Below are 27,282 nucleotides of genomic sequence, written 5' to 3'. Positions count from 1 at the left end.
AGTAGTTATTTACAACACAGAACACAAAAATTGTTACTTATCCATTAAGCATATTGGCACAGCTATCACCCCTTGTATTCAATCTGTGGAGTGCCATTGACAGATGTGTGTTTAGTTATTAGGTCCACATGCTCAGAGGCAGAACAGCTTCACTTTTGTTAATTAGTCCTATAAGCCCTCTTACCCCATCTGTCCATCCATTGGAGGTTCTGCCCAGTTTGTCATGCTATAACATCATGCTATAACATCTGTTTGTGAGGGTGCAGTGTGTCCCCATCCGCATCCCTAAATTCCCTGCTGGCTCTAGATTTGCTGGAGATAAGCAATAAAATGACTCTTTTATCAGTGAGAAGTGAAATATGCTGAGATCCTGCTGCAAATTTAAAATAATTTTCTGTTGAATAGTGTCATTTACACAAGTCACCCCACATCTACTTCTGCTTCTGGTCTTGTTCATTGTTTACATGACAACACCTAAATTCTCCCCCACAGTCTGACTCTAAATATCCAAATAGAGAATAGTCAAATTCAAACAAAAGCCCAGAGGGAGCTCTCTAAAAGGCTTAAATGAAGAGCGATTTCTTTCTTCATAATTTTTAGATGATGTTTATGAGCAGTTGTTACAAAATCAGTGGCATGTCTATTTTGGTCACGCAATCTCTTTATCCTGATGTCCTTCCAAAGCCAAGGCAAAGACATTACTCAATCCTCAACATTTCTGCTAACAGCGCAATAAGATCATTCATGTTTTTGGTTTCTAAATCCCGTCTACATAAAACCCATAGATCAATTCATTATACAACCAGAGAGTTGTGAATTATTATACAAGGTGCTTTATTATGGAGGTCATACTGAGAGTATGTTCACTCATATTTTTTACACTTAATACTTCATTTCCTGTCACATTTCCTATTAACCGCACCAGTCACTTTATTTCTTGACTCAATCATTTGGGAACAATTAGGTATGGTAAACTTTTTCCGAACAACTAACTTGTTTAACCACTTAATCTGGTGCCTCATTTTCTCCTCATAAGGTACACAAAACACATCTGTAATGCTCACATTATGCTTTATTTTTGTTTTTGGCAAACAAAGATGGATATCTGGAAATATCTGTTAACAAGATTTAACTTGTTGGATTTGATCCATCGGTGAATGATGTAATACAGCAGACAGTAACAACGTAACTTTCAATTTAGCATTACGACATAATTTCACGGACAGAAATTATGCAAGAGCGTCTGAATAATTCAAGAAGAATAAATATATATATGAATGCATTTCAAAAGAAAAATCAGCAACAACAATTCAAAAAGACTTTGCATATATACAATATATATCATCAAACTAAATTATATAGCTCTGTTTGTTTATCACTATTTCTTCAACAGTCATCTAAAACATTTACATGGTTATCTTTGCATAGGTGTATATTCTCTCTGAGAACAATTTGATATTGCTTGACTTTTTTGTAGCACTGATTTAATATTGACATTATTGGGTTTGCTCTGAATATACACAAGTTAATTGTCAAAGAGCTTTAGAGAAAGACAGCATCTTTGTTAATGCATGACTGCATGTGCGAAGGTACTGTCTTGATTGGCCTTCTCCTCGACAGTCATTGACGGGACATCATTCTGACAAATTCTGTAAGGACAACAACATGTTGACTAAGCATTACATCACAACATACTCATGTTGACAATCACCGAGTCACAAAAGACTATTGGTACCTTCAAAGTCTACTGTGCCATCTCCATTGTCATCCACTTCTTTCACTATGGCATCTATCTCTCGTCGGCTCATGTGCTCTCCCATCAGCTTCATCATGGCTGACCGCAGCTCCTCTGTTGTGATCTCTCCATCTCCATCAACATCAAACTACGCAGAGAGAGAAAAAAATTTCAAAGGCGACATAAATGCCTTGTTTATTTTTACACAGCGAAATCTGGCATTAATAGCTGTCTCATTTCCTTTAGAAACATCAGTGCTGCTGGAAACTTGACGAACAGTCTCTCTCTCACCTCTTTAAAGGCATCTTTGAGCTCCTTCACGCCAATCATCCCAGCCGTTTCTGCCAGAAGCTTTGGGGTCATCAGTTCCACAAAGTCCTCGAAGTCAACTCTGCCACCAACTAGCAGGGATTTATTTTAAAAAGAAATGTTGCCATCACCTTCCCATTGTGTTGACAATCTAATTTGAATTTCTGACAGCAGTGCATGAGCCTTTATAACCTTTGGATAAAATCAGCCAACCTATGCTGAATTTTCCAACTATTTTTATCAATTTGGTCTTACGGTTCATATTGATGTTTTGGCTCAGTTCAATCAGCTCCATCTCAGTGGGCATGTAACCCATAGTCCTCATCAGGTTTCCCAGATCCTTGCAGCTGATCAGCCCGTCTTTGTCTTTATCAAATTCATTGAATGCATCGCGCAGCTCTGCAAAATACAGCAGCATACTCAGTGAAGTAAATTGTGGATTGCTAGTTATGGCAAAGTTTAAATTTTCAGTCCAGCAGAGATATGTGATGTGCAAAGTGAATTTTATGATCAAAACACTAGAACATGCAAACATTGAATGTTAAGAACTTACCATCAATCTCATCATCAGCCAGTTCTCTTGTCTGTATAAAGACAAAAGCATTTAGTTTATTTCAGTGTGGTATATTGTAAAATACCACCATGATATGTGTAATAAAATAAATGTGCAAATAAATGGGGGTTATTTTTACAGATATTATATCTAGATTTACGATGTGGCTGAGTTATGGGTGAGCTTCATACAGGCCAGTGTCAGCACTGGCATGCAATAGTAAACAGTAGGCAACAGATCCGCTTTTTGTGAGTGTAAATCTCTTATCATTTATCCTGTCAACTTTCCAGGTATAATCCTGTCAACTGTTCAGAGCAGTTTGCAAACACAAACACAAACCCATCAACATAGTGAAAAGGCTCTCACTGCTGCACTTACAATGTTTTTCCCTCCTCGCAGGAAAATGCATGCTGCCCCAAAACTCATTTCTGTGTGGACAACAGACAGAGAGTGGAAACAGACGTTGATGTACAATGATGAAAAGTCTTCAATTCTTTTAACACTATGTGACACACTACAGAGCCTATGTCTGGGCTCTGTGTGTGTCTTTGTGCACAAATGATAATTTTCTGACATTTGCATTTATTTCTCCATGGTATCCTGATTTATAATGTGAAATTTACATTTTGACACCACTACAAAAAATAGTATAATTTGGTAAAACAGCTGCAAGTGAAACACATTTTATTTTATTTTATTATTATTTTTTTTTTACAAAACTCATTACTGCGATAATTAAACGTGATCAATTATCTGATAAATTCAGAACATTTTAAACAACTGCATTAAATATCATAGAACATTCACATGAGGTTTCACCAAGTGGTTATTTGTGCTCACCTTTTTCTGGTGATTTCCGTTCACCAGCCAAGCGCATCACACACGACCCCTGACAGGGAGACTCGGCAGCTGAGCAATGCAGTGCAAAAAGACCCTTCTGTCTTCTGTCTTTTTCTTAATCTTCTTCTCAGTGTAAATTCTGTCCAACCAACACAGTCCCGCCTCTCAGTGTGTGGTGACCCTGTCTGCCCAGCCTCCTGGGATGCTCTGAGGTTGTATGAGGGGAGGTGTGGCTGCAAGGGGGTTTGGAGGCTCAGGGAGGAGTCAGGTTCATGAGCTGAGGACATACATCCCTTGTTTCCAGCTGACTGTTGACATCACTGTGTATATTATACTCACATTTGAACCTGCAGGTGACAGAGGAAGTGAGATACTACTGTATCAGTTTACGGGTTATGGGGTTCAGTGGCTCAGTGGCTTGTTTACATGTTCTGTTTTTAACAGTGCAGTCCTATAACTAATTCAATATTACAGTTGGATATTCAGGACTGGACTCATAACAATTCTTACACAATACATTGAATTGTTCCCAAAACACTACCCTAACACAATATATTATATATTAATATATATAGATATTAAACTTTAATTTGTTGCAGATTTTAATATGTTGAGCTCAATTAATGCTGTTGAATGAAACTGAACATTTCAAATAACATGCTTTAATTTTTTTCCTGTTGAAAAATATATCTAACCCTTTAAAAGAATAAACAAATCTTCATCCATTGTTTTCAGAGCAATGATGGTGAAACTTAGATAGACTGGTGGATTACAGCTAATATCCAACTGTGTGATAATCTATGAGTATTGGTTACATTTTGCGTGCAAAAAAGGGATTATCTCTTCCCTTAAAAATCCCAATGACAATATTTTGGATTAATGTCTCTGGGTCAGCAGCAAGGATGTAAATATTGAATCAGAATTCACTGGCTGATCTGAAACCCTTCAGCTGTGGATCTTTAAAGCTTTTGTGTCCTCTGCTTTGACCTTTTCTCCTCTGTCTACCTCCCTGCTTATGTAAATTCATCAAAAATCTGTTTGCATAAGAAGCATAATCCAGTGGGCTATGCAACAGGAACTAGTAATGTTTTTTTCCCTTTAGCCAGCTGAGAGGTAATGTCAGGACACCTCTATGGATGTGAAAAGATATTTATGGAAAAGCCAAAGTACGTATGAGTGAAAACTGAGAAGAGAAGGAGGAGAATGAAACTGGCAAGAAGCTATTTTTGGGGGGAATGGGAGAAAATGTAGATAAGTAAACTGATATATCACAAAAGCAGCTTCTTATTTCTGGTGTATAATACAGCCTGGTCACTGATTACATTTTTAACTACATAACTTTAACAACCATTAGGATAAATGGTAGCAGATTAAATGGAAATTTAGAAGATAGCTGGAAGAGCCAGTAGATCAAAAGTAGGCCTAAAAAGGAAATTTGTATATTATGTAATAGTTAACAGAAATCTATTGTGTCTTTATTTCTTGGGAGGGATTAAAAAAATAATCTGTCAACCCAATAATCCATCACCATTAAAACCAGATGTTTGCCTAATCAGTGTGAACGCTAGTTGGGCTCTTTTCAAGAGCTACAGCTGCCTATTTCACCAAATCACTCTATGCACAATATTGATTATTCATTCATATACTTCTTCAGTAAAAGTCACAATCAGACCATTGTAGCAATTATTTCTCAGTAATTGTTGAGAAATAAGTGCCGGCTTTAGTTAATTGGTCCCCTTTTGAAAACAGTAAAATACCTCTGTGGTGTTGATTTGAATTAGTGCTCCAGTGTGAGCATTTGTGTGACCTCAGTGTTTACATGCATCTGGATGGAAACTGTGACACCAGATCAATTCACGGTGAGGTGAAAATTGGACTTAATTCTGATTGGATGAAAAGGAAACACATGTTAACTAAAAGTCAGTTGCGGGAGGCAAATATTGCACAATTAACAGCATCACTCATTAATTATGTTTTCCACTGAAATCTACTTTGTACTTGTATTATGTCACAATATTTCACAGGAGCAAGCATGTGGTACTTTCTACTCCACTTGTTAGTTGCTGGTGCTGGCCCAACATAAAACGTGCTTTGTCTTTAACAAATAATCATTCATTCCGGTTGCAAAGACAACAACAATTATGTGTACACAGTTTTAGTGTGTTGCCTGGATTTGTGTATCTGATCTGGTTTCCTCTTCGGCCACACCGTGACGACGTCTCTGCTCTCGCGCCCGCTCCGAAGCGTTGAAGAAGAGCGCTTCCGTTTTCCTCTCGGCTCCCGCCCCGCTCCGCCATCATGAAGTCCTGAACAAAAACGGATGAGAGGGGAGCAAAATGGGGATAAGACGAACTAGACATGAAATCCACCGACGGCGCTAACGTAATGACAGCGGGGAGCGGAGCCGTGGACGTTAATGAGCCAGTCTCCCGTTGAAAACGTCGCAGGCGGCTCCTGGCGTTACGTTATTCCGTTAGCGCCGCTGCTAACAGCGGCTACAGCTAGCCTGTGGTTTTTTCCCGGAGACAGCTCAGCTGCTAGCTGCCTGGCAGGCGTCAGTCAGCGGCTAGCTGTCACTTCGACTGGCCGCCGCTTTACTCATGTCAAGCCGTGCAGACGAGCTAGCTGTCCGTTTGACTGGGAGCATCGGGATGGAGGGCACTTCGAGTAAAAGCATCGACAGGCAGAATGTGTTTTTTTCGTGGTGAATAGACATCCCGTGCCGAGGAAAGGGAGTGAGACCAATATTTTTCCAGCCAGGCCGGTTAGCTAGCTCCAGGGCTAGCTACAGTGGATCCCAAAAGCCACGGTAAGACATGTTATAAATCATTCAGCATGCTAAAGCAGCTGAGTGTGCCTCTCCTTTTCTATTAGCAGGGGAGAGGAGCAGCCAGCAGCATGAGCTACCTCTTTTTCAGAGCTGGGAGAGGTTGACATTGACATGCAGGCTTGTTGTTGGCCTGCAACCTGAACACCCATCCAGCCTGGAGTTGCTGTTGTCTACTGTTGAATACATGTCATGCATTTCTTCTGCTAACAGGAGCAAATCTAGCCTAATTGACCAGCCAAGTGCGAGAGCCATCTAACTTGCTCAGCTGAGATGCACACAGTACATGATACTGATGGCAGGAGCATATCCAGATAATTACTTCGGTGCCTCTCACCAGCCAAGGACAGTATGTGTTTTTGTTTCCCACAATAAGCCCGGAGTCATCCACCGTTCTAAAAATTGTTAGTAGGTTGGAGAGATGATCTTGAATTAAAAAGCATAATTGAACCATCCGTTGCCTTTTTTTCCCAATGTATCTTTAGTGAGTATGACATGGATGGCCTTTTAAAAATAGATAGAATGAGACCTTGCTTGAGGCTCCATTGCATGATATAAAGAACTTCTCATTTTTAAAGGGAAACACATGCTTCCTCTTTGACAGCAGCCAAATGCCCATGAATGAAATATCTGTTATATATCTGCTACATGTTCATTTAGAAGCGCTTTGGAATCCAGCATGTGCTGCGTTTCTACTTGTACCCTAACTTGACTGACTGGACTACACAAATGAGCTGTTGCTGTCTAGCTACAATTTTGATATAATTAATGAACATATTATTTGTGCTTCTGTGGCTCTCCTCTTGGAGAGTGTGGCATTTGGGGGGCTTGAGCATCACAAGCAATCTGATTTTGTCTCAGCACTGGAAACAGACTTTCTGTTTGCACAAAGATCTTTACAGTAACTGAACTCTACAAAATAAGTCTGACATTTTCTTAGAGAAAGCTTTGACTGAGTAAAATATAAAATATGTCCCATGTACGTCTTCTGTATTTTTAGAAATCTAGAATAGAAATCATAGTACAGTAATTCACTTATACTTGGTAATTTAGATGTTTTCATATTTAACCTCTAACCTCAAGCTTTGAACTAATAGGAAATGTGTCAGCAATTTAAAAAAAAAAAAAAACAACCTAACATTTCCTTGTAGGTTTGGTAAGTTGTCTGATAACACTCAGGAATTGCTAAAGCTATCAAGCACCAAACTGATGACATTACTGGTCAGTTCAGTTTTTATTTGCCTCACCCTGGTTTCCAATAGCTATATAGTAACTACAGAATAGTAAAATTTGGCCCTCAGTGGGTTATCCTGTCATGTACATCTCTGCTTTTCCACAATTGGTCAAGAAGCCTTTGAATATCATCTGTCGTGGTTACAGGCATTTATGCTTTATCAAAGGAAAAACATGTGGTCACACTGTTCATACACAGCAGGCTATTATTTTGTCTATAAAACAGCCTGGCAGTTTACTTTTATCTTGTGAAATATTTAATGACTGTTGTCTGTTCTTTATGAGCTAAATTGTCTTTCTTTATTGCCAGCCAGACTAATGTGCTCAGTCACAGTTCTTGTAAGAAAACCGATCTGAGTCATGTGGAACACATTGTTGCTCATGTGTTTTTCAAATTTGGCTGTGTGTGTATAGTATATCATTTTAGAGCCTGATTCTTTTCGTAAGTATGATCTCAGCTGTAATTGGGATACTTCTGAACATTTTTTGTATTATCAGCATTACATGTAAAATCGAACCAACCATGGTCCACTCCTTGATAGAAAATTTCTGTGTATGCTTTTTCATGATGTTGACCACAAACGCTCTCGTCTGCCTAGTTATTTATCCAGATTTTATTTTGTTCCATTCACTATTTTCACTCACATACTTGCTGTCTAACAAAGGCGGTCATGGCACTGAGGGTGCACACCGAAGGACCAGTTAATGACTAGTCAGAATCACAGAGGGGGAATATTTTTGTGTGGCAGACAATGAAAATAGTTTGTGTTGCCAAAGGAAAAAGATGTTGCAGCTGCCATCTTAAGATATGTTGAATTCTTAGGGGAAAAAAAAAACATAGTTGCTAACGAGAGATTCTAAATGTCTTTCTCACTTCCAGCTGGACCTACCAAACAGATAAATGCTACCCGTACTTTATATCGTGACATTATAGTAATTAGCTGCTCTTGAATATCAAAGTCTTTCTTGAAAAAATAAAGTAATCACACCAATGTTATGTTTTTCCAGGATCGTTCAGGCCTGGTAAAGAGGCAGATGATGGATGGATGGGTGGGTGGATGGATGGATGGATGGTCTTCAGATGTGATGTGTGTGGAATCTTTCCATCTTTCCAAATGAGTAAAAATAAATAGACATTTTTTAATTCTTGAGCAATTAAAATGCAGGTGAAGAGCACAAAAAGCTTTTTAACACAAGAAAAAGGGACACATGAGCAGTGGAAAACACTGCATTAAGCTGCACCCTAGTGTTTTGTTTTTTGCTGGGATCAGCAGTACCGGTAGCCCTTTTGACATTTCAGAAATTTATTTGGTGTTAATGTATAAACAACTAAACAACTAAATGAGAAGATTAAGGTCTTCTGTGTTATAGGAAGACACTGATTTCGCCTATGTATACCACAGTGGTTCATTGAAAAGTGATGATTAGTAACCGATTTGATATGTATACAGTATTTTGTATTGTTAAAAAGAAAAAAATGTTACTAATGTGAGAGACATGTTTCCAAAGCACATGTTGGTAATCTCTCCCGGTAGCAGACACTTACTCAGTGTGTTTGTTCCATGCCCACCAGGCGCTGGCCATGCCGTCGAGTGTGCGGGCCGGGAGCCTGAAGGACCCGGAGGTGGCTGAACTGTTCTCCAGGGAGGATCCCGAGAAACTCTTTACAGACCTGAGGGAGATAGGCCATGGGAGTTTCGGAGCAGTCTACTTTGTGAGTTCCTTTCCTCAAATCTTTATTTATTTAGTTTTTGAAGGGGGTTTGAATATAATGGGCAATTGTCACCACAGTTTGTCTACTCCCGTGGGACGTTTTGCTGTGACTGTGGGCCTTTCTTATCTGTTACAAGTCTAAGTAATTTATACTATTGATTTCTATTCATATAATTGTTTTTTACATTTGTAGAGCACGCTAAAAAGAATTTAAATTATTAATCTTCTTAATCAGCTGTTATTTTGTCCAAGACATTGAATACTGAAATTAATTAATTAATGCTGAATTACTATCTTGGTCAAATGTGTTGATTTCCTTTTCTCTCTTCTTTGAACTTTAAAGATATAATCTACGCTAATTTCAGTGGAAGTTGAAGGATATGAAATAAATTATTTTTCTTAAAAATTATTCATTTTAGCAGTTCTCTCTATTCCAGTGAACAGTCTAACCCAAACACTCAAACAGTTGTGACATCAAAGGTCTCATAGCCATTGGGATGATGATGTGGGTCCGAGATGGTATCTGTTAGACAGGAGGACACTAATCTCAAGGTAGATAATAATCAGCTAAATGAAATTTGGCATCAGAAACAAAAAGGGAAAAATGTGGTGATGTTGTAGGACAACTTGTAAGTGATGGATTTAAAGCTCTGGTTAAAGAAGGGTGAAGAGGACCAAGTCATCGATGAAGGGAACGATGGGCAAAGAGGGAGGAAGTCAACAGAAATCCTTGTTTTTCTTGTTTGACCCTAAGTTAAAATGGCTGAATAATACCAGATTTGTCTGGTATTTTTAGTAAATACAAGGTGCTGCATCAATACTGTGATCAACATCCAATAGTAAATTAATTTAATTTATATTCTGTTGTCATAAATACTGAGAAAGAGTTGAGAGAAATTGATTTAATTTTCGCTAACATTTCCACAATAGGCCCATGACATCCGCACCAATGAGGTGGTGGCCATCAAGAAGATGTCCTACAGTGGCAAACAGTCCAACGAGGTAGGACCTAGAGAAAAGTCTAATCCTTCTTCTATTCTAAATGCAGGATCAGTTTATCAGTCAGTTTTCTCATACATGACTGTGGCTCTGATTGTTTTCCAGAAATGGCAGGATATCATCAAGGAAGTGAAGTTTCTTCAGAAACTGCGCCACCCAAACACCGTTGAATACCGTGGCTGCTATCTGAGGGAGCACACAGCATGGGTAAGTGTGTGTGTCCATATGTGCAAAATAATAACAGCTATGTTAGATGAAAAAAAAAATCATCATTTAGTATGTACTGAAGTTGTTTTTCGGCAGCACCTTCAAGCAAACAGGTTCATGTCATAGTATGCGTTCATCAAACTGAAAAATTCTACTTTTGTTGTTTAGTTTTATTTCAATCATATAAATGAGTTGACCCAAAAAACATTTGAAACGAAACTGGAGGAATATAAACCACTTACTAAAATTATAGTTTGCAGTTTCCTGTTTGGGTTTCTGTTGCATACGAAGAGAAAGCAAAAAAATATCCAGCATGCTGTGGGGGGGGCAGAACAATATTCATATTCAATCGCTGCCAGTCAAACCCTGCCTTTAACTTTGTGAACCAACAGAACCTGAAATCCTAAATTTAGTCCAGACCATAACAAAATATAATGTAGTGAAAACACCCTCAGAGCTAAAATTGCGACAACTATCTGCTGCATTTCAAGTATGATTTAATAATGATGCCTATTACATTGTATTGGCGCATTATGTTACTGTGATACATTTAGCAAGGCTAATACAGACTCAAGGAGATGCTCTTGTTCTGTGGAAGGAAACCTCAGACTTCCATCTCAAAGTGGTTATATGAACACTCTTCTGGGCTGCACCTTTACTCAACAACAGCCTCTTACACTTTAATAAATGTACTGAACGCTCAGGGAAAAGTGGCTCTGGTCGTGTCAAGCGTGGAAAAAGTCCTAAAAGTTGAGTGCGCTCCCTAAAATAGCATGCAGTTTGACACCAGCTCTGTCTCTCTTTAGCTTGTAATGGAGTACTGCTTGGGCTCAGCTTCTGACCTCTTAGAAGGTAAGTATGAAATAAGATGTGATTGAGTAATTAAGAAACAGTAATAAGTTAATTATATATTTCCAATGTTGACATGAATAGTCCCTGATGTTGCAAATATTTCTCTGCTCAGTCCACAAGAAACCCCTTCAGGAAGTGGAAATAGCTGCCATAACCCATGGTGCATTGCAGGGATTGGTGTATCTTCACTCTCACAACATGATTCACAGGTAACCCCTCGTTCCTTTTCTCACTATCTGTATCTGTTCTGCTCTCCTCCCCCACACTTTGACAAGAGACAAAACAAACTGTGCCGTTATGCAATGGTGTTGTGCTCACACACTGTGCAGTAGAACATTAATGTCTCTACCAGTACATTTTCTTTCATGTGTCCATTTGTTTTGACTACCTCACACTTTTTCCCTGATGTGTCATTTTCTCTTATCTGAACATGTCTCTCTCTCAGGGATGTGAAAGCAGGAAACATCTTGCTAACAGAGCCAGGTCAGGTCAAACTGGGAGACTTTGGCTCTGCTTCCATCGTTGCTCCAGCCAACTCCTTTGTGGGAACACCTTACTGGTAAGATACCAAATTCTTCACCCAAGTGTTATCCTCTGCATTAGACGATGGTGTGAGAACAATTGCTCCTTTTGGATTCACAAGAATTATGCCACATTATGTTCTATCAAAACTTGTGCATCAGAATGCATCACACATTTTTAATAAAAGTAGTCCTTCATGTTGTACACTCTCTTTGTCCATCCCCAGTTTCTCAAATGTCAGAATAATTTATTTTTCTCTTATCATTGGCTTTGTGATCTGTATGGAATAAAACAATTGAGAATGCAGTTTTTTTTCCATTTCAATTTTTTTTTTTTTTTTTTTTTTTTTTTAACCGAAGCACTAAATCGATCAAGCTAAAAAATAATTATTATATTGAACTTAAAGAAATGTGTTTTTAGTTGCACAACCTAAGTTTGCACTAATAACCAGAAAAGAAGAAATTGCCAGCCAGCTGTTGCATGGATTTGGCAAATACTGACCCTAAACAGTATCATACATGAGTTTCATAAAAATCTTCTAATGAATTTATAAATTTCCAAATATATGTTAGATTATTCACATACGTTTGTTTTATTTTAAATTTAATCTAAAATTTCCATAACTTTGAGGACACACTGATCAGCCCTGAGGCTCATTCTGTTAAAACAGGATCAAAGGCAATGAGCTGAGTGGCTGAATGGTATTTTTGTTTCCTTCATGAAGGATGGCCCCCGAGGTGATCCTGGCCATGGATGAGGGTCAGTACGATGGGAAGGTGGACGTATGGTCACTTGGCATTACCTGCATAGAGCTGGGTAAGAAATGGCCAAAAAATGGTCCATAAGCATGAGTTCATGCAGCTGGAAACACCCGACCCCTTTCTTTGCTTTTTTTTCCTCTCCTCTGTTTTCTTTTTTATTTGTTCTTGTCCTTTATCTGCCATTCTCTGTCATGCTATGTCATTCTTTATCACTCTCCAGCGGAAAGGAAGCCTCCTCTGTTCAACATGAATGCGATGAGTGCCTTATACCACATCGCCCAGAATGAGAGCCCTGTGTTGCAGTCTAATCACTGGTGAGAGATTTGGACATTTCCTAACTGGTCTTTAGAGAGATGATGAACAATGAGACACAATGTGCAAAGAGGAGTTGTTTTCGTTTTGTTCTTTGAAATTATCAATGTTAATGTGCTTGAAATGTTTTTCTAAGGTTTAATTGAATTGTTGATGAAGGAATTTATTAGTTTTTAGATTTTGAGAGTAGTTGACTTGGACATGAAGAAATTTTTGCAACATTGTGCTTTTCATATCTCAGTGAAGCTACAAAATTGGTTTTATCATCTGTTTAATTTAAATAAACCCTGAACTGTGCTGTGTTTCATGACTGCCCTTGCAGCAAAAAGACAGCAAAAATATGATAACATCATGTGAAAAAGGACGGTTTATTCATTTTGATAGTTGTCTAAGTATAAGTTACTGCATGGTCAAAAAATAAGAAATGACATGAATACATAAGTGTATGTAGTTGTCATTTATCACATAATTGAATGCAATGATTGGTTCCTTTTTGACGACATTGTTATAATTTCAGGTCTGATTATTTCCGCAATTTTGTGGACTCCTGTTTGCAGAAGATCGCCCAGGACAGACCTACCTCTGATGTGCTGCTGAAGGTACAAGCCCTCTCAAATATAGTTGGATGTTGCATATTAAGGGATTACACAGTTTTGGTCACTCTTGGCATGGAGCTGGGCAGTCACTTTAAAACGAGTTTAAGACCATCTACAATCAACTAGAAAAATGAACTTACTCAAACTAGCATCCAATGTACAAAGACCATCTCTTGACTCTGCTCCCCTATTTCTGCCTCTTATTTGCTTAACCTCTTCATCTGCCCAGCACCACTTCCTATGCAGAGAGCGTCCCATGACAGTTGTGATGGATCTGATCGCACGCACCAAGGATGCTGTTCGTGAGCTGGACAACCTTCAGTACCGGAAGATGAAGAAAATCCTCTTCCACGAGGCGCACAATGGTCCTGCACCAGAAGGAGCTGATGAGGAAGAGGTAAGAATGGAGCAAAAAAGGAGGAAAAGGCAGACAACTATGGGAAACTTAGACAAATTTGAGCTTTAAAAAAAGTCAGGGGAGATGCACAGTTACAGTAACACTGAGGCTATCTTTCAAGTCTTACTCCGTCTTCCTTTTTAAAATGGTTTAGATTGGGCTAATTTTGTGAAGTGAAATTTTGCTTGTATTGCTTCAAAGTTGTGCAATGAGTTGCATTTCCTGCTCACCAGCAGCAACAAGAACACTTATAAAGACTTGAACAGAGTGCATGTCAGGGTCTTTTATTCATGATTTCATATTAACTTCTGATTGGAAATTAAGAAAAGAAACTCCAGCTTCCTTGAAGCCAAACCCTGCTCAATATTTCTTTTTGAACAGGATGAATGTATATCAGGGACTCAAAGAGAAAGCAGTTGGTTTTAGTATCCATCCTGCCTCTGTATTTTACTTCACGATATATATTGTGGACGTAGAGCCTCTTCCTCTTCATACAAAGGCCTTTGTTTCCATCAGCATTTGATTCCAGTTTGCTCCCCACAAAAGGAAATTAAGGAATTCAGAGAATGTGTTGTTGCACTTTTTTACAGTAGGTCTGTGTCTCACTGCTGTAATGTAGAATCCTTTTTTGTCTAATCTTCTGTTGGTTGTGTTTTTTTCCCTTCCTTCCTGTTAACCAGGATGTGGAGCAGTATATGTTGCGCACCGGCACAGTCAATAGCATGGAGAGCTCCCACTCTTTGCCATCCATGTCAATAAGTGCCAGCTCCCAGAGCAGCTCGGTCAACAGCCTGGCAGACGGCTCTGATGACAGCGGGGAGATGGCCATGATGCAGGAGGGAGAGCACACAGTCACCTCCAACAGCTCAGTCCTGCACAAGCCCCTGGTCAGTCCAAATGGTTTAATCTAGTTTACTCTAGGTTTACTCCAAAACCCACATCTTTTACAAATCCTCCCAAATCTTTATGTCCATCTATTTTAAAGACAGACATCCATTTAACCTAAAAGAGAGACTAAATCAGAAAATCGCCTAGTAGCCCAGTGCTTGGTTCACCAGACAAGCAGCCAAATCCTTAAAGGACTTGGTACTCCTTGTCTGTTTTAATATTTATCTCTAGGATGACATGTGCATAAGTATTAGATTATTCATATTTTTAATTTCTTCTCTTCTGTTTGGTCTCTACTGTGCAGAGCCATGACAACATTTATGATGATCCATATCAGCCAGAGGTTGACTCACAACGAGAAGCTTCGTCTGCTGGTGGTGGTGGTGGAGGAGGAGGAGGAGGAGGAGGAGGGAGGCGCCGTCGAGGCAGAGACCATTTTGCCACCATCAGAACAGCCTCCCTTGTCACTCGTCAGATTCAGGAACATGAGCAGGGGTCAGCCTTGAGAGAGCAGATGTCTGGGTAAGCCAAAAATGATTAAACTGGACATATATTCTTCTCATGTGAGATTGAAACCACTCAGGTTTATTTGTATTGATCCTAGTCATCAAACAATTTTTTAAGGGTTTTACTGTGTTACATTTGTAAAACTTCACAGGATACCACAAATATTTGAACTTAAAAGAGAACAGAGGAACACTGCAGGGAAAACTGTGCTAGAAGTAAAAAGCCGGTCAAGTAGTCTTCATGACTCTTAAAGTGCCCCTTTGTATTTCTGACTAACGTTCTGCCCTGCATCTCCTCTCAGGTATAAGCGGATGCGGCGGCAGCACCAGAAACAGCTGATGGGCCTGGAGAACAAGCTGAAGGCAGAGATGGACGAGCACCAGCTGAGATTGGACAAAGAACTGGAGAATCAAAGAAACAGCTTCTCAATGGAAGGAGAAAAATTCTCCAAGAAGCACCAGGCCATCCTGGAGAAGGAGGTGAGCTGATGCAGGAGGAGTGACTGGTACCCATGGGTCTGCTGCAGTTTCTGGAGTTGGGAGTTGGATCAAATATTCACCTATTCAACAAGTTATGTTGAATCTGATATCAATGAGGTTGTTTTCCAGACAAAGGCAGTCATGACTGAGGAGAAAAAGTTCCAGCAGCACATACTTGCCCAGCAAAAGAAGGAGTTGACCAGTCTTCTGGAGTCACAGAAGAGGCAGTATCGACAACGCAAGGAGCAGCTCAAAGAGGTGATCATACCACATCCAACTAAAACCACATGGATAGAAACACAATCTTTTTTTTCGTAATTTATCTGTTACTCAGCTCTCCTTTTATATTAAAAAAAATCTTTCAGATTAATATCATGCAAATTTAACTAATTTTTTTTTTTTCCATTGTCCACTCCAGGAACTGAATGAGAACCAGTCAACACCAAAGCGGGAGAAACAGGAGTGGTTGGTACATCAGAAGGAGTGTCTGCAGCAGCTGCAAGCCGAGGAAGAGGCAGGCCTGCTGCGACGGCAGAGGCAGTATTATGAGCTACAGTGTCGCCAGTATAAGAGGAAGATGGTGCTGGGACGGCACAATCTGGAGCAGGACTTGCTGCGAGAGGTACCCTCCCCCCCCCCCCCCTCCCCCCAAAACTGAAACACATCAGCCTTAGTGCAATACCATATACAGCTTGTTTCTTTGAACAATGTGCTACTGAATATAAAACAAATAAATGTATAAGTTAAAAGAAGAGTAAAATAACCCTTATTGTATCTTTCTAGCACAGTAAGGCTTACACAGAGTTGTCATAGATCATGAATGTTTATATTTGACTTTTAAATAAAAGATTAATAGAAAGTTGAAATGGGCTTCCTGTTTCCATCTCATCAGAAATAAAATAGAACAAAAGCGAGTCCTCTACAGCACTGCTGCTAAGTACTACTTATGGCTGTTGATTCAACACCTCTCAGCCATATACGCTTTTAATTTCTATGACAAATATCTTAAAAAAAAATTAACTAAATATATAGGAAATATCTTTTTTTTTTTTTTTTTATTTTGTGTACACTTTGGCAGGCTGCCTACGCACAGTTTTGGTATTATAATGCCCTGCCTGTCTCATTCTCATCTTCTTCTCTTGTCTAGGAATTGAACAAGAAGCAGACTCTGAAGGACTTGGAGTGTGCGATGCTGCTGCGTCACCATGAGTCCACCCAGGAGCTGGAGTTTCGCCAGCTGGGTTTGGTGCAGCGTACGCGAGCTGAGCTTATCCGCACGCAGCACCAGACGGAGCTCACCAACCAGATGGAGTATAACAAGAGGCGTGAGCAGGAGCTGCGTCAGAAACACGCCATGGAGGTCCGCCAACAACCCAAGAGCCTCAAAGTGAGTGAGAGCACCCAGAGTCAGGGGTCTCCTGAGGAAGGAGAGAGCCCGGCAACAGAGGGGCCAAGCGGCAGTTGGGACAGTGAGGTGGGGGTGGTGGAAGTGGAGGCGGAGGGTGAAATGGAAAAGGAGGGGGAGGTGGCAGCAAAGAAGATATATGATGTTGAGGATGCGCTTGATAGAGCATTGGTAGAAATCAAAGATGATGATGACATTTTTACAGGAGTAGAGGAGATGGAAGGGGCAAGTGTCCCCGAAAGGAAAGATTTGGGTGATGATGAGAATAAACAAAAGAGAAGTCATGACAGAGAGGATGTGGGTGAGAAAGAGGAGTGGAAAATAGATGGGACAGAGTCGAGGGAAGTAGAAGGAGTGCAGTGGGAATACATGGAGGACCATGATAAAACTACACATGTAGACAGTGAAGAAGAAGAGGGCAGGGGCGTGGCCGATGGCTGTCCCTCAGAGCTGATCTCATTCCCATCCCCAGAAAAGAGGCGTCTTCGTGGGCGAGAGATCGATGAACTCTCTGAGTTTTACTTTCCTGATACCCCAGAGGAGCTGGAGCCCATACCCATCGCCGCCCCTCCTCCCCCAGCCCCCACACAGACTTCTTTCCCCTCACTGTTCTCGCATGCCATCTGCCTCCTCCTCTCCCTCTCTGCTGCTGCCCAGCCCTCCAACCTCACTTTGCTGCTGCTCTCCATCTTCCTCCTCTCCTTGCGTCGCTCTCCACCTCTTCCCTCCGTGGCCTCTGTCATTCTCTCTGCAGAGCTTGCCTTTTTGGCTCTCTTCTTCTCATACCTTTTCCTTCGCTCTTGCTGCTCTCTGTCTCTTTCCACCTACCTGTCGCTTAGCCTCTGGGCCAGTGGTCTATTTAGTTTAGGACTTTCCCTCAGTTTGGGGATTTATTACATCCCCATCATTTTGATCTCAGCCTCCTTCCTCAGCTCTCCATCCCTCTTCCTCTCCCTCTATTTGGTGGTGGTGTTGATTATCAGACCGGCTCGCGACTTCCTCCAGCGTGCACCCCGCAAAGTCAACCGCCTGTGCATGCGAGTCCTTTTCCGCCTCCCCAGACCTCTGTTTGCCATGTGCCAGTCAGTCCTGGGTGGTATGGCTGAGCGTAACCTCTATGAGATGTTTCCTAAAGCAGGGCGCAACTGGGGGGTACGGCAGTCTCAAATTCCAGTACCGCTGAAGAGTTTGCCTTTAGAGTATCAGGCTTGCTGCAGCAATGCCTCTCCTTTGGCCAGGGGCGTGCTCTGGGTTAAGCGTTTTAGCCGACGCCCCCTTGGGGTTCTGGCAGATCTGGCTAACTCTGTAGTGCTAAAACTAGCTAGACAGGCCCTTAAAAAGGTGCCGCTTAGTGTCCGGATTCAACTTCAGACTCTGGGCCTCTTGAAGAAGCAGCTCCCAAGCAGGCTACCCCGCCTCCTGCCAAGAGAGGTGAGAGAGAGAAGACAGAGGGAGAGGAGGAGGAGAGAGAAGGAGAGGCAGAGAAGGGAAGAGAGGGAGAGGATATTTCGTGAGGATGGCAGGTGGGAGTGTGGGTTAAGGCGAACCTCATCTGGAAGGTTTGTCAGGGGCAAAATGCGCCCGTGGAGATAGCAAGACTTGGAGGGGAAGAGAGGGAATGTGCTGCTGTTTGTGTGAGTGTGTTAGCGTGATCAGGATCACACTATGTTCCATCATTTGACCGTTGTGTTTTTGATTTGGGTCCACATGTCTCTCTTGTTTTATGATTCCCAGACTGGTGTTAGTCACATTTCTTTAATAAAGATGTGTTGTACTGTTGAATCAGTGGGCTCATGTTGATGAACCTGCGGTTACTGTACCAAACCCAGTGAAGTTTTATCATTTCAATAATGTGCTTTTTGTAAAAGTTCCTTGAAGTTTCTTTAATTTTATTATTTTGCTCTTATTTTGTAAGACAAATGTTTTTATGGTTATTTTAAGACCATTTTTGTGCAATGGTTTGTTTCTCTTTATAGTGGTCTTATTGCATAGGGTCTCATTTGGGCACTTTTATCTCAGTGCTTAGAACAAATATTACAGTATTGCTTAGTTTCATGGCTGTAATTTCACTCCCCAAAGCTGAATACTGTGAAAAAACGATGCTTAATAATTTCACTAGCATCACCCTGAACACTAGCTTTCAGTTAGTATATAAGTGCAATAAATAGCTGAGCAGAAATACACAGGACCACTCAAGATATTCAATATAATTTGAAACATGGACTCTCTGTGTTAAAGATGAAGTGGAAGACAGTCAACAGGTCTTACTTTATTTGACCAGAAGTTATTTAGAAGTTCATTGTTCTATGTTTAGGCAGCAGTGGATTTTATTTACAGCTGGAGAAATCCTCATCTTTCATATTTTAGTTACATTGGCTATTTTTATTGCGATTTATGCAATAATCTTGTTATGATTTACCATGTAAACATATAGATATATTTCCCCCAATAATCATATGAATCTGCAACAGCCAAGTGCCTAGTTAGAGCTGTTAACACAAATGTTCATGTCTGCTGTGAAGTAACATATCCTGAATTTATGGTGGATGCATGAGGGCAGATATACTCGGAGTAGCAAAAGTATAATATAATGAAATCCTATTTAATATTTCAATTAAGCTTAATTTATATGAAGCCATAGACAATCTTTTGAGACACACAATCATAAAATAAGTCCAAAGATTGAAGAAAACTACTGAATGTGAAAGAAGATATCCAGTCATTGCAGACACGTTCGATTTTGCACTCTCAAAGACCATTAAAAAAATGACACCAAATGTGGGAGATCAGCTATTGTTGTTATTGAGAATAGTTGAGTTTTTCAAAATGTAGTGATTAATATTTCTGTCAGTTAGTTAATAACTTCAACAATTTTTCATTTGGACCAGAAAAGGTTGATATGGTGCAGTTTCTATCTTCAGTTTTAGAATCGCACACTGATGTGCATATTTAATTCAAATTAAGTAAACCTGCAGTTGTTATGCAGTTGCACATCTATGCATATAAACATGTAATATGCATGTCTGAGGGGCGGTCTAGTTAAACAGGATGTGTAAAAAAAAAAAAAAAATCACACATCTGCCCTGTCATTTGAGCAACTCATCTGGAGGAATATAACTGAGTAGGAAAATGAATCCTGACTGTACTTTGACCCAGGGGAACCGAAGCAAGGCACTTCTTTTTCAGTGACCTGTATTTGGGAAATCTAGCTTTACAAAAGAAATTTTATAAACATATTATTTGAATGTAACTTTTCTTTTTCCATTTTTTTTTTTTTTTTACATTTGTGTTTGAGTATCAGTTATTTCCTGTTCCTTTTGTGTATGTTTACATGTTTTTATTCTGTTTTGTTGTCGGAGTGTTTTAATTTCCACAGAGCTATATCGCCCTTTTTTGTATATATATTTAATTTATGCAGTATTTCTAAGATGAGTACTGCATTCTTTTTGGCAGCCATTTTGTTGTCCTGTTTATTCTCATTTTAGCTGCATGGCTGTTTGCTGGCATACTGTATGGCTGTGTGCTCGCAAGCATAGAAAAATACTTTGTCATACTTCCAGATTTTTTTCTTTACACAAAAAATAAATTCTTTTGTGTGTAAAATCATTGTCTTGTTTGTTTTTATGAGTTTTGTTATCATTTTTTATCATGTCTTCATTTGTTTTTCTTTTCTCTGATCTGATCAGCAAAGCTTATTTTATAGAAATATCCCTTTACCATTTTGTCTGCCATTCCTCCTGTACCATCATTCACTTTCTCTTTGTTGTGTTCTTTTCTCTCCCTTTGTGCGCGATTCACCGTTTCAATAGCACTTTTAAATAACTCACTCAATATTCACCATTTAGTCACTATTATATTCGTAAAAAGCTTTGAATTTAATCAACTTCTTAGTTCTTAGTTAAATGTATAAAGGAACAAACCACTGTTGATGAGACCTTTTAGTTATTTTCTTGAATTTTAAATTCTCACCATTTATTCATAGTAAAAACTGTATTTAATTTGTGGAGTTTGCACTGCAGTAACATCCCTGCATTCTTACGTTCATTTTACTAGTAAGGTACAGTAGACTCAGACACAGAGCCAAAGTCTGAGTTACACAGAGTGAATATACCCAACTCTACTTAAGTCATGTTGTATTTTTATCAGCTCAGCTCAGTTTAATTTATTTAACTGTTGTCCATACCCAGAGATCGCACCTACACCTTTCCACAACTTTAGTTAAAATATGAATAAAGCAGAGAGGTTCAAAATAATAGTAATAGAGTATTAAGAGTTAAACATGCAGATTCTCAGCTGATCTCTCAACAGGCTGGTGCCGTGGTTGGACCAACAAAACTGATAAAATGTGGAGAAAATAAATGCAGCATTAGTCAGATTGTTAGCGATGCCATCTCCTGCCTTTACCAGGTATTTTTACTTTTTCATTTTTTTTCACTGTGAAAGGATTAACCCCTCTGATTTTTTTTTCCATTCAGCACATCTACCACCATGTTCCTTTCTGAAACTTCAGGAACACTTTAGTCCAGCTGCCTCCATCTCTCTTCTCTCTCCTCCAGTCCAAAGAGCTTCAGATTAAGCGTCAGTTCCAGGACACCTGTAAGATCCAAACCCGCCAGTACAAGGCCCTGCGCAACCACCTGCTGGAGAACACGCCGAAGTCAGACCACAAGGCCATGCTGAAGCGGCTGAAGGATGAGCAGACTCGTAAACTGGCCATCCTGGCCGAGCAGTATGACCACTCCATCAATGACATGCTGTCCACACAGGCTGTGAGTAAGGCAAGGAGACGTCGTTCACTTCACACTCACACCACACCACCACTGCTGTGCCTGGCCTGGGGGCCTTCCTGCTGCCCGCCCGCCTGCCTGTCTGCCTGTCTGCCCGCCAACCAGCCTCCTCCCAGTCCCTCAGAGTCAATCTCCACCTAAACTCACATACAAAAACTTACCTACAATATCATGTTTTTCCTATAATAATACCAATTCAATGCAGGTTTTGTTGCAAAACTTCCCCCCTGAATATTTGAGAGGAAGAATCATCTGACTGGCCTGAGAACAGAGAAACAATAAAACAAGGTTTATGTTGAGCTGAATCTTAGACCACAGTGTTTTCATCACATAATTACAGGACAGAGTTCTCTTGCAGTTTAACATTGCTCCCCTATGAAATGGTTAGATTCATAATGGTTTATTGATGTAACCTTTTTATACCAGGCCCTCTATTATCTGCTGCATTACCCACAATGCAGCATGAGCAGTGACAGTTTTTCCACACTGCACCCCCTGATTATGTTCATTTCGTGTGTGAATTTTTGAAGGGAGTGTTAAGTTATTTTGGGAAGTGGGAGGTGTTTTTAATTTCTTTTGCTCTCTATAGATTCTTATTTCATGTACATTTTTTTCTTGTGAATATTGACATTACATCAGAACTAATATAATATATATATATATATATTTTTTTTTTAAGAGCTTAAGAAACCAGGTCACTTTTTGGACGGGGTTGTGGGAGGGAGGTGGGGGAGCCGCAATGGAGATGGTTTTACGATTTATGTTATTTATTTATTTATTTATTTATTTAGTTGTGGAAAAAATATGACCAGACTGGAAATGCACATTTACAAGTAGAATTCTTACCAATTCACCAAAGTTATAGTAAAGAATAATTAAAGGGCCACCTCTCACCACTTCTGGGGAGCATATTTCTTTTTAAATATGAAAAGCCCCCCTCCCCAACACTGTAATTTTTTCCTCATATTATTAATTTAATCTTTGCATTGAAATGACAAAAACACAGATCCCAGATTTTAAGTAAATGAGATATAGTAGGAAAAAGATGGGCTGTATTAAATGTGTTCCCTTCGATGACATAACGCTCTGTGCTTTAATTACCTCACATGGCAGCGAGCCACGTAAGCCCAGTAAGCCAAATCCCTGCTGCCCTTGTTTGCCTGCACATCTACTCTGCTCAGGTCTGAGTCTTTGTTAAAGGTTTCCCACACACTGATTAAACTTAGTGCTGAGGTCATAGAACACACTTATATCTGTTTTAAATTATATTTTGTTTGTTTTCTAGAGCCAGGCTTAAAGACATAGCAGTTCAACTATTCAACATTTTGGAATATTAAACCAATTTATTTAGATGATTTTTAAACCCACACATTTTGAAATTATATCTGCATTAACATTTATCTGTAAAATAGGCACTGAAGGTTGGAGATACATTCACTAGGTTGTGAATTTATTCGACAATGTCTCGTACAACGCACAAAACCTTATGGGACACACTCCTTATTCTCTCCTCATCTCTCTTGTGCATCTCCATCCCTCTTTCTCTTTTTTATGTTTGTCACACTTTCTGAGCTCCTCCTCCTCTCCCCTTGCTAACACTAAAGCAAAAGTTGCTTGTACAAATACCTCAGATCCATTTTTCATCACGCTCCCTCCCTTTTCTGCCTCTTAGCTGCGATTGGATGAGACACAGGAAGCGGAGTACAAGGTGCTGCGCATGCAGCTGCAGCAGGAGCTGGAGCTGCTCAACGCCTACCAGAGCAAGATCAAGATCCACACTGACACCCAGCACGAGAGGGAAGTCAAGGACCTGGAGCAGAGGGTGTCCATCCGCCGCGCCCTGCTGGAGCAGAGGGTCAGAGTCAAATCTTAAAATGTAGTCCACGCTTTGGTGAGTTTCAGCAGTTCATTCAGGCAGAGAGAGAGCTGACTGCAGACTGGATCATTTCTGATTAAAGTAGGTGAAAAAATATTTTGCCTCAACACTGTGATGGTCAATGTTGAACCCACAGTTTACTTCAAATTTCTACAACTGCATCAACACTGATGATTATTTTGGTCTCAAACTCTTTCCAGGTGTCATTCTGGAGCTTTCAATCATATCTTATGGTCTTCTAAAACAGAAAACCTTTAGCCTTGTTAGTGTAAAAGAGCGTTTACTTCTCAGCCTGGAAACAGCTTTTGGTGAAAAAAAATCAAGGTCCAGTCAATTTCCTGATTTCTGGAGCTTTCAATTTTACCACATGATCTTTTTTTCTTTTAAGACATTTATCTGCAATTCATAATCTACGTTTGCAAAACTATTGTTGAACTTTATGTGACCTTTTGGTAATATTGTTGCGGTTGGAAGTTTAAGAATGACCTTTCAGGATGGTTAGCTAACGTATGAGCTCTACATTAGCTTCCCCATTGCTAAATTTGAGAAAAATGACATTGTGTGTCCTGATGCTCTTTCCCTTAGATCGAGGAGGAAATGATGTCCCTGCAAAACGAGCGCTCAGAACGCATCCGCACCCTCCTGGAGCGGCAGGCTAGCGAGATTGAGGCCTTCGACTCTGAGAGCTTGCGTCTGGGCTTCAGCAACATGGCGCTGACTGGCATCCCCAGCGAGGCCTACCCTAAGCAGGGCTATTCCAATGCCCCGCCCTCTAGCTCCCGCGCCGGCAGCCACTGGAGCCACGGCATGCACCCACAGAACATGCCCTCGCAGCAACACTCCCGGCGCAGCCACAACAGCAGCAGCAGCAGCGGCATCGGTAGCAGCAGCGGGGTGGGGGACCGCCGGAGCGAATCCTCCTCTTCCTCCCACGGCCTGGGGATGGCCCTGGGGTTGGGGAGGGATGGGAGAGAGATGCACCACTCGTCCCGCTCCTCTGCATCCTCTTCCTCCTCCTCCTCCTCGTCTTCCTCTCACCACCAGCGCCACCACCTGCCCCAGCACTACCACCACCAGAGCACACCGCAGCTGTACCGCGAGCGAGAGCGGGATCGAGATAGGGAGAGGGAGAAGGAGAGGGAGCGGGAGTGGGCCGGAGTGCGAGGCTCCGGTGGTGACCTGGCCCACCCACACCCCTTGCCCTTCTCCCATCACCTGCCCTCACGCTCCTCCTCTCAGTCCCTTGCCATGCTACCTCCCCCACCCCCAGCTCCTCCATCCATCTCCGGCCCATCCTCCTCTTCTTCTTCCTCCTCCTCCTCACAGGGTGGGATATATGGTGGCAGTGGGCTTGGTGTGCGTGGTGCCCCGAGCCTGATGGCCCTGAGGAATAGTCCCCAGCCCCTGAGGAGGACGGCGTCCGGTGGGGGGCCTGGAGGTGCCGGGGGCAGCGACGGAGTCCTGAGCCGAAGCACCTCAGTCACCTCTCACATTTCTAACGGCTCCCACCTCTCCTACTCTTAGACAGCAGGGGCAAGAGAGCTAGGGTGGTAGCAAGAAGCACGGGGGGGGGTATAGGAAGCTATCACAGGCTCAATACTCTCAGCTTGCCACTTTGCCTTGGACTGATCTCAGTTCTCTGAATAGCTGAAATGCAGAGGATTCACTGATATTTTCCTTTCCTCTTAACGCACAGAGAGACAGAGAGATCCGTAACTAAGGGAGGACAAGCTGAAATTATTGAGCTGCACTCTGCTACTTTAGACTCAGGCTGGGTAGAGAGGTTTTCTCCCATTCTCACAGATACAAAAGAGGGAGGGAGGAGTATGACCACCTGTAATACCCCTGTATTGAGATGATGCTAGATCAAAAAAGGGAGGAGGTTTGTGTTTATTGTTTTTATCTTTGTTACCGCCTGTATAAAAGTGAGATCGGATGTGTGAAAGAAGGGACATTTAGCCTTTTTTTTCTCCCTGAGCTGCAGAGAGAGAGGGGGGACGGCAGCCATGTCTTCTTCTATGATGTTCTTGCCTGGAATGGAGAAAGAGAGAGGACAGGGGGAAGAAAAAGGGAAACAGTTTTTTTGCATTGTGTATGTGCTTGTATTTAGTCTGTAGTGTCCAGATATTATCTCGCAAGCACTTGCAAGAAGGGGGGAGGGGCATGGGTTAATCACAAATGATGGGTTACTTTAATCTCCAGCATGGTGGAAGCTGGAAAATCCTTTTTAATAATTTAGAAATGTTGATGTTTTATTGATTTTTTTTTTTTTTTTTTTAATGAAGTGTATAAACACAAAACACAAAAACAAATTGCTTGGAACGTCACCAATGCCTTTAAGGGGTTCTTAAAGGGATGTTGTGCCATCAAAATTTTTATTTGATGACAGCAAGAAGATTTAAGTCCGAATACGAATACACAAGAATGTTTGTAAAGAGACTCTGTCCTAAAAAATGCAGCCGGGATGAGGAGAAACTTTTGTGGGGACATGTACAAATACAAAAGACTAAAAAGGAAAAAAAAAAAAAAAAAAAAAAAAAAAAAAGCTTTCTGGCATCCATGACATATTGAGTATCTAAACAACATAGGTGTCTATGGGAGTCACACTCCAATGCATGAAATAGATGTACAAAAAAAACAAACAAACAAAAAAAATTTGTAAACATGACCAAACACATTTGAAATGTACCGTACCTGTCCAAGTTTCACTGGCATTTAAGATCAGTTGTCCCACATTTTTGATCTTTACTGTATATATTTATGGGAATATTAAAAACAAAAGGAAGTCATTTGGTTTTATAGAGTAACAAAGAAAATGATAGTAATTTTGATATATTAAAATGAGTATTGAATTCAAGCTTTAGAGCAACAACTCCAACTGCATTTTCTATAGGTGTCAATATTACCATAACTACTCCTGATGTTATTGTTGTTGTAAACATGTTCACGTTTTTCTTCCGAGAGGAAAAGGGCCCACTTTTGACTGTAGAAAAAAAAAAACAGAAAAGAAAAAAAAAGATAACAACAAAAAAAAACTGTTGCATTGTCAGGTATGGTGTGTGTTCAAGGTTTAATGATTATTAATAAGGTATTATTAATAATTGTTAATGATTTATGTATGTGTGTCGAGCGGTAAAGTCTAGTTATTGCCACTTTTTTTAGACAACAAAATAATTGAATTTAAAAAGACACCCTGCTATTCATGTGAACTTTGACCTCCTCCTCTGGACTCTTATAGAAAAAAAAAGGATTTTACAATTGGCCATTGGAATGTAAATGCTGGTTATCTTGTATTTATTTGTTTCCAGTTTCCACACAAATGCTTTGAAAGGAAGCTTGGCGAAGGTGAGGGGCGGGGGCGGGGGGCTGGGGGGGGGGTGGGGGGGGTTGTAAAAGCCATGTGGATAATCTGACTGCTGGTGGAGTGCAGCATATGACCAGTGCAACAAGCTGGAAGTGTGTGAAGAGAGGAAGTGAAGGAAGG

The 27,282-nt window shown here is 40.6% G+C and overlaps 2 protein-coding genes across 3 annotated transcripts; one reads left to right on the top strand and one right to left on the bottom strand.

The window, feature by feature from the left end:
• Positions 1–1,620: 1,620 nt before the first annotated feature.
• cabp5a (calcium binding protein 5a) lies at positions 1,621–3,471 on the bottom strand. The gene is made up of 7 exons (XM_029527925.1): positions 3,438–3,471; positions 2,976–3,025; positions 2,598–2,628; positions 2,300–2,443; positions 2,027–2,136; positions 1,736–1,883; positions 1,621–1,649 (listed from the first exon to the last, which is right to left on the bottom strand). Exons 2-7 carry the CDS (start codon positions 3,021–3,023, stop codon positions 1,621–1,623), a joined length of 510 nt encoding a protein of 169 aa, XP_029383785.1. The 5' UTR covers positions 3,024–3,025; positions 3,438–3,471.
• Positions 3,472–5,728: 2,257 nt separating this feature from the next.
• taok2b (TAO kinase 2b) lies at positions 5,729–25,322 on the top strand. Of its 2 annotated transcripts, XM_029527115.1 has the most exons (20): positions 5,729–6,246; positions 9,071–9,211; positions 10,141–10,212; positions 10,315–10,416; positions 11,223–11,268; positions 11,381–11,477; positions 11,714–11,827; positions 12,515–12,606; positions 12,772–12,865; positions 13,381–13,462; positions 13,689–13,856; positions 14,537–14,743; positions 15,049–15,266; positions 15,553–15,730; positions 15,860–15,988; positions 16,149–16,352; positions 16,878–17,117; positions 21,692–21,904; positions 23,595–23,777; positions 24,384–25,322. In XM_029527115.1, exons 2-20 carry the CDS (start codon positions 9,080–9,082, stop codon positions 25,320–25,322), a joined length of 3,510 nt encoding a protein of 1,169 aa, XP_029382975.1. In that variant the 5' UTR covers positions 5,729–6,246; positions 9,071–9,079. The 2 variants fall into 2 exon arrangements, with proteins under 2 accessions (XP_029382975.1, XP_029382974.1); XM_029527114.1 differs by lacking the exons at positions 21,692–21,904; positions 23,595–23,777; positions 24,384–25,322 and having other exon boundaries at positions 16,878–20,252.
• Positions 25,323–27,282: the final 1,960 nt, after the last annotated feature.

This window comes from Echeneis naucrates, chromosome 19 (assembly GCF_900963305.1).
Source record: "Echeneis naucrates chromosome 19, fEcheNa1.1, whole genome shotgun sequence".
Lineage (NCBI taxonomy): Eukaryota > Metazoa > Chordata > Actinopteri > Carangiformes > Echeneidae > Echeneis > Echeneis naucrates.
Note: the sequence above shows the minus strand (reverse complement) of the source record. Positions and strands in the feature narration are given on the sequence as shown.

What these genes read in the sequence shown, in the direction of transcription:
- taok2b (XM_029527114.1), top strand. Translation starts at nt 9,080, where the DNA reads ATGCCGTCGAGTGTGCGGGCCGGGAGCCTGAAGGACCCGGAGGTGGCT. An exon ending in CCTCTGATGTGCTGCTGAAG is followed by an intron (nt 13,463 to 13,688) that starts GTACAAGCCCTC and finishes TCATCTGCCCAG; the next exon opens with CACCACTTCCTATGCAGAGA. An exon ending in GCAAGGAGCAGCTCAAAGAG is followed by an intron (nt 15,989 to 16,148) that starts GTGATCATACCA and finishes TGTCCACTCCAG; the next exon opens with GAACTGAATGAGAACCAGTC.
- cabp5a (XM_029527925.1), bottom strand. Translation starts at nt 3,023, where the DNA reads ATGAGTTTTGGGGCAGCATGCATTTTCCTGCGAGGAGGGAAAAACATT. An exon ending in GGCTGATGATGAGATTGATG is followed by an intron (nt 2,444 to 2,597) that starts GTAAGTTCTTAA and finishes TGTATTTTGCAG; the next exon opens with AGCTGCGCGATGCATTCAAT. An exon ending in TCAAAGATGCCTTTAAAGAG is followed by an intron (nt 1,884 to 2,026) that starts GTGAGAGAGAGA and finishes CTCTCTGCGTAG; the next exon opens with TTTGATGTTGATGGAGATGG.